Source organism: Bombus terrestris, chromosome 11 (genome assembly GCF_910591885.1).
Source record: "Bombus terrestris chromosome 11, iyBomTerr1.2, whole genome shotgun sequence".
Classification (NCBI taxonomy): domain Eukaryota; kingdom Metazoa; phylum Arthropoda; class Insecta; order Hymenoptera; family Apidae; genus Bombus; species Bombus terrestris.
The window spans coordinates 17,487,766-17,499,145 of NC_063279.1; the positions used below are offsets into that span (position 1 = coordinate 17,487,766).

Here is an 11,380-nt window from a genome sequence, read left to right on the forward strand (position 1 = left end):
GAAAAAAATCTTATTTAATCGAAACGTCGTTTATTATCTCAATTAATATAAATGACGATAATAGCCTTATCTATAACAATTTCCCCTCATATACATTCAACAATGAGTATTTTTTTTGGAAAATAATTATATATACATTTACCCTACAATTATGCCAAAAATCAGATCAATACTGGAGCTATATTTCATATATCCATCGTTAAATATCGACCCATAAGAATATGGAATTCGTCGTTCGAATATAGAAATTCGATCATACAAAAATTCAAGATAATATTTAAAGTGATTAGAAAATTGTATAACGTTAAATTGTTCTAAACCGCTTTCATTATTTTTTTTTTTTTTTTTTTTTATAGTTAGATAGTATTATTCAAAAGTTCAACACTATATAAGTACGTTATCAGAGACATGGCCTTACATATATTAAAGATTCTGATAGTAAAACATTTTCGAAAGTCTTATATATTTTAAAAAAATTTAGAATATCGGAGAAGCCATCCACATATTTCTTTTGTCACTTTTTCACCTTTTTTTGTTGTAAAATATACAAAATTCAAATAAAACATCAAATTTTGTACTTTCATATTGCACTTTTTTTATGTATTTAATTTCTTATGAGTATTCGTTAATTATGTAGTGTACGAAACACATTTACAGTTGCTTACGAAAATATTCGAACACTTATAAAAAACTTTTATGAATATATTGTGTGCGTGATACAAGACATTTTAATATTTCGCTAACATTGTGATGAGATCCAGTTACCATGAGTATATTAGCAGTTTGAAATATATTAGAAAATGTACATAGAAGATACAAAATATGTAGTGCAATTTTTAACATTTATTATATACTCAAACGGTTATTCTCTCTCTCTCTCTTTCTCTCTCATGCTGTATATTAATTTTTTATTAAATATATATTCGCAATAAATATCTTGTAACTTATATATACATTTTCAGATTAGTTTCAAATTTAACCAAGATGATAGTAATGTCTCATTACAGCGCTACTGCAATTTTTAAATGTTTTATATAATACATACAATATATGTATTACGTATATATATATATATACGTAAAAGTTTTCTTTGACAAGTGTTGAAATACTTTCATGAGCTTCTGTACGTCTAACTCTATTATGCCATCTATCGAAGAGTAAGTGTAAGTTAAGAAAATAAACTATTGATAGCGTGCATGATAATTCGCGCAAGAATCTCAGCACATTTTACTAGCATAATATACATACATACCACGTCCCCGGTAAATACAAATGATTTCCATATTACTAGTCAATTAACATAGCCGATAGCTTCTGTTTGTTGTTTGTTTCATGGACAAAACAAATTCGACGTCAGTCTGAAATAAAACGTTCTATTATCCTCGAAAGAGTGTGCACACTATTTATATATGTTAACAAGGATCAATAAACACACTAGTTATTATTACTAAATTCGATCATAAAGCAATATTTTACGCATATTCTATCTTATAATTATCACGTATAAGGTCGTTTAATTCTATGAAATAAATTGCATCGAATAATAATGTTTTATTGCATCTGAATATTTAGCATAATAAACGCTTTATCTATCGCTCAATAGTTTATTTTCTTGAATCCTGGATTCATGGATATATAAAGAGAAAACAATGGGAAACTCGTTCGATTGATATTTCATATCTACATCTAACGTGAGCACGGAATTCTATTATAGCCTAGCATTTGAAATGAGAATCGAACGAGTTTTTTAATATTAATGTGTTAATATACGCATACTGAGTACAATATTGCGCACAATATTGAGCGTATGCGTATAATAATGCAATAATTATACTACAATTACTATTCACCCGCGCACGCGATTATGTCTTCTCGTTTTTTTCAAATTGAACTAAATGTATCATAACAATAACGATATTTCTTATTTACGAAACACTTAATAACATCTCGTTTTACTTTTTATAAATCACCTTAATTAATTCAAGAGCCGACTGGCAGAATAATATCTATTCGAACGAACGAAATCCACATTAACGCGTTTTCGTGCATAAATGTTAATAAAGTCAGGCGTCGCATATTATGTATTTATTTGTAAACTTCCCATTTTTAACTTAAAATACATCACCCATTCGAAATTAAAATACATCTTTAGTCATGGCAGTTACATGATTTTTTTATCGAAATTTTTATACGCAGATCTCAGATATATGCAAAAAAAACCGACCTTCCTACGCGATTCATACATGTACTATTTACCACAATATTCTAATTATTCTATAATAAACCGAGTGTATGAAAATCATAAATTATTACACTGTTCACCTTAGGTGGGATACTTATATTATTACAACAATACGATGTAACATACATGTCATATATATATTGATCAAATGTTATATGGAGTATAATTATGAATGTATTTATCCTACGTTATCAATTGTATTTATACACTTTTATCAATTTTTCCCTTTCTCTAACAGATTGCTTTGAAAATTCATGATTTACTTAGGTTTAAAAAGCGAGTGTTTTTTTATGAATAATAAAATTGAAAATGGAAATTTCTTAATGCGTTGTGCTTTAATATGATACAAGAATTACTGGCACTCTTGTTATATTAGAAAAATGTACGTGATAAGAGATCTCCGAAGCAGTCTCGAAATATGTGTATATGTATATTTCAAATACACAAATATATAATTATTGTTTCTTTTGCTATATCATATGTAAATATGTGTAAGATTTATATCATATTGTTCTAATATGTACCTGATACAAAAAGCTTTTAAAGCTTATAAAACAACCTTTCTAATACATGTTTAATTTTTAAAATATTTTATACATTTAAAATATTTAACTAACACTTTAAAAGAAGAAAGAAATTCATGTTGTTATAATTTAATAAGAGTACACTGAATTTTCAAAATTTCAGTTTAAATTTAAGTTTAAATTATGCTTCACTTTACATATTGTGAGATGGAACAAATAAAACAGTGACAAAAGATTTAAGAAAATAAAAGAATACGCAAATATTTAAATTAATAAGATTAAGAAGAAATATATAGTGATAACATATACAAATATAAAGATATATATTATATAAATATTTATACCTTTATATTTTTATATTCGCGTATTCTTTTATTCTTAGATATCTAGTGTGTATTTCTAGGTATATATGCATCTCTAAATCAATATTGGTTTTGCAAGGATACTTGGAAAAAATGTGTTGCTTCTGTTATTGCATGTACATGCTATTATAGCAAATAAAAATGAAAATAACATTGAATAAGAATCAATTGTGCTTGTAATTTCGTTTCAGAATTCTCTATAAATATTGATTGTATTATCTCTATACAAATTAATTTTTGATCGTGTAAAAATATTTGTAATAAATCACATTTAATGTTTTAAAACCCACAGGGTCAAATTCTTTTAATTTTACATATAACTAAAATGATATGTAGATACAATGTCACAAATAAATATTGATATCAAAAGATAGATAAAAAGAGAGAAAGAGAGAGAGAGAGAGAGAGAGAGAGAAAGAGAGAGAGAGAGAAAATATACATAACACGATTTTACGCATTTTTTATAAAACAATATTCATTTCAATCCAACTGTTCATAATTGGAATTAAGTTTCTTTATAATACAAGAATAACTAAACATACAAAAAGTTAATAATTTTTTTATATAAATTAAATTTCTTCGATTTAATATATCGCTTGAATAATAATCTTATAATTTTGAAATGTATAAATAATTAACTTATTTTATTTATTCAAATATGAAGATTACTAGCGAAAAATATGATTTTGTTGTTTATTATTGTTTCGCGCTATAAAAACGATAACTAGAACATAATCGAGATTTCTGATATTCTGGTGTAATACGAACTGCTGAAATACACCTAGATTTTTGCTTAGAACATTCCTAATATAATAATATAGCACCTAAAGATTTTTTGTACTTTAGCAATATTTTGCATGATAATATTATCAATATAAACATACATCTATGGTACTTGAATCATATTTACATTATGCAATCATGACTATAAAAAAGTAAATGGAAAGCAATCTAATCTCGTATTTTCTGACCACTGTTTAATTTTACAATTAAACGAATGATCATAAAAATCTTGCGGCATATTTAATATGCACAGGAAACCTATTTAACACGTTCCGTGCCGGACCAATTTTTTGTTACTTTCCATTCAGGCCGCGTCAGACATATACGCCCCACGTTATTACGATTGATAGTTTTGCTTATGCCTTAAATTTTTTTAAATATTTTAATATTAATAATAGTGCAAATAACATAATTATCATGAAAGGGGTGTATTGTTTATGACGTATTAGAGATCAAAGCAATAAATTTAATTTTTGTTTTATTTTTTAATTTGTGGAATTATTTTAACAAACACATGATTGAACATTTATTCCACTAAAATTCCAAATGCCTTGGACAGGAAATTCAGCGTGGGGCTTATACGCTCCACACGGCACGGAACATGCTAAAAAGACTATTAAGTATAATTATATTAAATGGCATGGTAAATTTTGGTTAACTTATGTTACTTTTTCTCTATATTACAATATCTACATTCGATTTTAATTAAAATCGACATAAACAAAGTATGGTTACAATAAAAATTTCAAATTAATGGTTATGATGTTAAAGGCTTTCTATTTATCACATAACCTAAACAGTTTTTATTTATTTAGAATTCATCATTATCGTTATTATAACTAGTACTAAATTTAATGCATGCTTATCCAATAAAAGATGAGCGTTGCAAAAAATTGCTGAGCAGTTTTGTATTAAATAATTTAAAAAACTCTAATCACTGATTTTATTCTTTACTAACAGTTAGAACAACAGGTTCAGACTCTTTATTATTTGATGGTAATAAAGCTTCCGTTTCCTCACTACCTTCTGTACTATCTGCTGCACTCGCTGCATTTGTTGGTTCCTCCTTTTTATCACCATCATTAGATGATTGTATTTGCTGCATTTGCAATTGATTACGTAATCGTAATATTTCACGTGCATCCGAACGTCGATGACGTCGTAATTGTGCATTTTCTAAAACTATGCGTCGCGCCATTTCCAAAACATCTTGTGGTGCTTCCAAAGCTAATAACCTTTCCTCCAAATCTATCGCTGCCGTTCCTTCCGAATCAGAATCACTTTCCAGTGAAGAGGTTCCAATTTCAGCCAAAGGTGGTTCTATATTTATCGTAGACGATGTTACAGCAGCACTACTTTCTTCTTCTTCACCCATTTCATGTTTAGTTTTTTGAGGCAGTTCTTTTTGATTGCTTCCAGGTGTGTAAGAAGGGAATGCAGAATATACACCAATACTAGATCCAGAACTAGGGGATATTTTCTCAGATTTGACATTATCCGACGAAGCTTCTTTCTTTTCGTTAGAACTCGATGTGTGATGGTTATAACGTTTATGATCATGATGATGTCGTCGTTGGTGGTGAGCAGATGGTGGAAGTACTACAGGCACTGATGGTGCAGGTATAGGTGCTAAGGCTACATTTGGTTGAAAGTGTGGTTCAAAACGTTTGCATTCAGAGAGAGGAACCACGTGCTCTGGATGTTGTAGTACAGGTGGACCACGACTGAGATACGCAGGCACCAACGATGAACTGTTTATGAAAAAATAGGAGCATGTTATAAAACATCTCAGATTGTTTTAACTGTATTCATTTAATATACTTACTTATCCTTATGCTTGCAAGTATTTGTGGTATTCCATGGTCTAAAAGCTGATGCTCCTCTAGCTGCTAATTCAAAGACTGCCCATGACATTTGTAGATATGGATCAGTTGCATTGGCTACCTGAGATACAGGATGATACATGCCCAAGCCATTTCCATTATAAATTCCTGGACAATCTTCTCTTCCTATATCCTTCCTAATTCGTTTTATTTTTTCTGAATCATGCCGCAACTGTAAAAGGGTTCTTTATTTTCTTCTTTCCATTCTGTTTATTTTTTGATATATAAGCAGTACCATGAAATCATAATATTAATTGACATTTATATCTCTTTCATGTAAAATTAGATATTTTGTGAATATAACATAATATCATCCTTCCTCTCTATTATATTACTTATGAAAATAATTTAGGGATTAGTATTTTTATGAAAACAATATAGGAATACAATACCTCTGATTTTCGCTTGGAACCCAATGTAAGATGTTTTTCCTTCAATTCTCGAAACAAAGTAAGTGACTTATTATAATGTTCTTGATCTCGTGAAAGCAACAAATATGACCGCCAATTTGCTGAATCAAAGCCCCAATGACACGTACGATTTTCAAGAGATCTATGAGCATGTCTGACAAAACGTTGAGGTGAGAATTGGCAGCCACATTCAATACACTCTATGCACACTGAATCATCTGACTCAAACAAACTTGCATCAAAGATGCCTTTACATTTTCCAAAACACTCATGATACACCTTAAACTTGACAATGGATTCTTCATCATTGTCATTTTTAGTACATGCTTTCTTGTCGATGTTATCTTGGTTACTGATCTGAGAGGGATCGCACGACTCTGTCCGTAGTAGTAAAGCACTGACAAGCCTCTCGGCATCTGTTTGAGTGATAAGGCCACAGGAAGGAGCATTACGTGGTAGGATTCCTGAATGCTTAAGTTCTTCCAACTGATCTCTGGTACATCGTGAACAATAGATTTGCAATTCATCGCAAACTTGATTGATCTGATGAAGAGAAAATTCTTGCAAAACAGTGTTTAATATTTGTGGTAAACATAACCTCCTTTCGCCTCCTACAACAAAACACGATATTCTCTCGCCCTCCAAGATCGTCTCACATCTTTCAGAACAACTTTGGTCTGGAGCTGTTAAAATGGGTATCTGAAACTCCAATTCCCTCTTTTCACAGATATTTTTCGATCGTTCCAATTGCGGGTCTTCGTCAGAATCTTCGAGTGGTTGATCGGTTCTGCGAACTTTGCAAGGGCCAATAGGCGTCACTGATGAATTATTGTCCTTTTCAGTGTCTTTGGAGATCTGTTCGGAGTCGATAACGCAACTACTCGATCGGTTGGGAGAATAACAAGGTTGTTCCTGCAGTAAACTTTTGCAGTCCATACCAAGCAGGGCTGAGCTCGGACCCTGTAAGCTTTTTACAGCGGATAACTGATATGTCTTCAACACGGTCTTCAGCTGCGGGCTATACGATTGACTGTTCGTATTCCCCGGCAATAACGTCTCCATTATTCGTGTCTACGTGAAAAGAATTGCAGGAGATAAAACAGGCTCACACGAAATTCCCGAGACTCGTGACATACCACGCTATTTTGTACGACTCATAATATAGGCGTATTTACACCCACAATATATACGTTCACTCTCCGAATATTTAATTCGACGTATTAGCTCCCGTTCCTCATTATACGGAAAAGCTTAACATTCGGCTAAAGATACAAAGTGTTCATCTTATATTCCATCTTCATTGCTCCTGTTTCTCACTCGGGAACAAGCTTAACCCGTTCATGTGTCTTCTCCCCTTGTAATATTATATTATCCGCAGTCTATTGTCCATCGCAACGGAACCTCCATGTACATGATAATTCTCTTTCAATCCTTCAGTACGTTCCACTACCAATATACGTATAATCTGTATAATGTTTTGTTCTCGTTCAATTTTCCATTTATTACCAATACACTACTGGAATACACTATCGATGAAATTATTCCTCGCAACTTGTTCCGTTTCTACCTCTCGCTGATTTCATTTGCATATTTTCCCATGTTTTACGTTATTTTCATATCAGTTTTACGTTCTCTGGAGCGATGTACGCGCATTGTGTCGCGAGCTTGGTTATCACTGGCGTTCGTTTCTATCGTCACCGTCCGCGATATTATCGTATCCACCGTCACCTATAGTAGCTATCGCGATCGCGACCGCCATTCGACCGCCACCGCCACAGCTATTTCTACCACCACTGTCGCTGCCGCCGCCGTCGCAGTCACCGCCACCGTCGTCGCCACTGTCACTCTACACTTTACACTGGCCACTCTCGGTCGTTACCGTATGACCACCACCGACACAACCAATTAAATATTCTCGTTAATGCTATTTGTCGCAGTAATTATATCGACGATACGTTCGATCGATGAATATTATCACCAGGACGAGTGACACTCTTGGAGAATAAATCGACTCGGTACATCGCGACCGAGTAATATCGATCGCACCGAGACACCGACTACTCGAAAAGACACGCATTATTCTTTATGACATCGTACGTCAATTATCAACGTAATACATACATCGATTATACACAGACAAGAAAAAGAATCATTCACAGTCTACACGTGATATTAGTTCGTCTGGATATTACTGTTTAGACTGGCACTTCTTATGACAAGACTGTATTCTCCTCCCCACTCACCCATGGAACGTCGTTTTTGCGATACAAATACTCCACCTTGCTTCTTTTTTCTCTCTCTCTCTCTCTCACACACACACAAATACATGCGCGCGGGCGCGCACGCACACATCTACACACGTACACTCTAACTGTACGAGTATGTAAACACGAGAAGATAGCACTTATAAAAGATGTATATTATTGTGTAGCTTTGTAACCATACAGAGCATTGTACTCTTAATTATGTATATATATAATACATAATTTTATGTACATATATAGTATATAATAGTCTTGTATATGTGTATGATCGTGTTGAACACTCATGGTTTTCTTAGTTTAGGTATAAACGATTATCGTAGACTGTACACAAGCCTCGCGAATATCATGTCGTCGAGCGAAGTTCACTGTAACCCTTGTTAACACCGCTTCTGAACACCAAGCCAGCGCTTGGCCTCCTACCGCGCTCTCTGTGTGTCTAACCACTACCTACCACGTTAGCAGTTTCGTCTCTATCGTGCTTTCGTATCTATTGAATGTATGATGTATACGTATGTGTGTGTGAATGTATATATATATGAGCACGTTAAAGATGAGCCTCGGTTAGCCGTGCTTGCTTCCGAAGGATGTGGAATGGTTGAGCTGCGTATCTATGGGTTGTGGTTGTGGCATAGTGTCGGTCTGCTCACAGTTGTGGTGACGGGGTGGCGACGGCTAAGTATTTAATCACGTGATTCCCCCGTCAAAATAGGCTACATGCTGGTACACCCACATGGTCACATGGATAGAAGTGCATTTATTCCGCGTTCATTGTCAGGGCGAACTTAACACGCGTCGCACACGCCACATCTTCATAGTGTCGGTAATAGCTTATTTTAAATACGATGACTTAATATTCTTGTTAATAACATAAATTTATATTATAAATAATACTTTCCAGGTAAATCTGTACGAATGACATAAAAGGAAATTTTTTACGAATATTATATAAATATTATGGTATAAATATTATAATCTCTCTAGCTTGTGTGTAAAAACGAATTTTGGGACAAAATTATAATATTTTAAGAAACAAAATATTGTTATAGAAAATAATTTCCTAGAATTAGTTTATAGGAAATTTTAGTATTAATAGGTTATTTTGAAATAATTTGTAAAAATTTTAAGAGCTAGATTTTACACAATGCTAAATTTTCTTAAGGTCATTTAAAAACTTTACACAAAATAAAAAATATTTCTTTATATTTATTTATAAATTTTTATGGCAGGTTTTAGATAAAATTTTAAATGTTTCTTTAGATTGTCTGTGAGACCAACCAAATCAATAGACAAAAAAGAATTTCTTGTGAAATTAGTGTTTTATGAGAAACAATCCATCAGATACATGTTTTAACGTAATGTCTTTCACATATTGATAAAGTTTCAGTAGTCCCATATATATGGGAAGTTCTTGAAACAAAATTTTGATAAATGTCTTATTGGAACTTGTTGTAATGTCTTTGATTAATTTTATACAACAGAAAACTTCCTACAATATAGAATTAGTAAATAGTAAATGAGCAAAAAATTTTGATACATTACATAATTTATTTATATCTAAATAGTACTATATGATATAAATCTTAAAAAAGTTGAACTTAAATGGTGTGACATATTTTATGGCACAAAACTGATTAATCAACAATCTAGAGAATGTTTCATATATTTTCATTTCTGCACAACAATCTAAGAATATATGATATACTTCAGTTTCTTGACCAGGTTTTACTGGTATTTTCATTAATTTGTGTGCATACTCTTCAAAATCAAATGATGAATGTATTATTAAACATATGGTTCTTTTGAATACAGTTGCATTTGTCTCTGTGTTATCTACTATAATATCTTCTTTCCTTTCCACCATAACAGTACTACTATTTTCATCAGAACTTTCTTTTTTGTCATTTTCTTCTTTACTCTCTGAATCACTGACATCTGGATTTAATATTTTTTTATTTAATTCTTTATATTTACCTTCATTATTAATATATTCTGCATCAGACGAATACATTTAATATATCTTGAGAATCTGTTGTTTCATCTAATGTTATTAAATAAGTAAATGGATTCTATTCTTCTACAAGATCAAGCTGCTTCATGATCCTTAAATTTGTCTTTTCAAACTTGAAATATAACTTCAATTAGGTATCGAATTTTTTGTATCTATTTGTCCTTCATATAATATATTTTTTTATATGATATAGCTTTGATAGCCTTTCTAGAAGTTTCAATTAATTTCATATCACATTTTCTCAAAAATACAATTGGTATTTCTACCGAGTCATCCATCAGCCATTCTATTTACCATCTCACCTTTATTATGTCATCCACCAGTTCCCAGTAAGAAAACCAAAATTTGTAAAGCCACAATTTCACTGCTACTCTCATTCAGTGCTACTCTTTGATTTAGCAAATGTGCTATAAATATCCCAGAAGATATACGGAGAGGTTTGTCATTCTTTCTGAAAGCATATTTAAACTGTATTATTAGATGTTTCAATATTAAGTGTCCTATATTTGAGAATCTAGAATTAATGATTGCAGTAAGGGCTGCATAAATGGATGTAAACAGTGAAGACGTTGCTTGAGCTTATACAATAGACTTAGTGAGCAAACCTCTACTTCTAACAATATTTTCTTTCAAGTTCTTGAATTATAAGTCCCATATTACTGACAAGAACTTTATTAATGTAAACATGTAGAGATTTTTTTAGGACTTTCTATGCATGGACTTCCTGATTTATCAATGATCTCAACTTATATTATTCATAACTTTGCTGGTGGTATACAAGCACCACCTGTTTTTTATGTTAACAGTTCAACTATCCGATCTTGCCTTGCTTTGTCCGAAGCGCTTGTTTCTTTATCTTTTCCATTTCTTTATCTGTAATTTCATTTTTTTTTATTTCTTATCA

The 11,380-nt window shown here is 31.7% G+C and overlaps 2 protein-coding genes and 1 pseudogene across 2 annotated transcripts; all 3 read right to left on the reverse strand.

Annotated features, from left to right (window-relative positions):
- Positions 1-8: 8 nt before the first annotated feature.
- On the reverse strand, positions 9-10,668 carry LOC100642736 (ski oncogene). Its single transcript, XM_003399248.4, has 4 exons — positions 10,440-10,668; positions 6,187-9,372; positions 5,737-5,966; positions 9-5,662 (listed from the first exon to the last, which is right to left on the reverse strand). The coding sequence occupies exons 2-4, from the start codon at positions 7,264-7,266 to the stop codon at positions 4,855-4,857; spliced, it is 2,118 nt and encodes a 705-aa protein (XP_003399296.2). The 5' UTR covers positions 7,267-9,372; positions 10,440-10,668; the 3' UTR covers positions 9-4,854.
- Positions 9,652-10,754, reverse strand: LOC105666304 (pre-mRNA-splicing factor CWC22 homolog). Its single transcript, XM_020865642.2, is given in 6 exon segments — positions 9,652-9,792; positions 9,794-10,468; positions 10,470-10,556; positions 10,558-10,625; positions 10,627-10,664; positions 10,667-10,754. Coding segments are annotated over 6 exon segments (1,077 nt in total). The 3' UTR covers positions 9,652-9,671.
- Positions 9,652-11,362, reverse strand: LOC125386020 (annotated as a pseudogene).
- Positions 11,363-11,380: the final 18 nt, after the last annotated feature.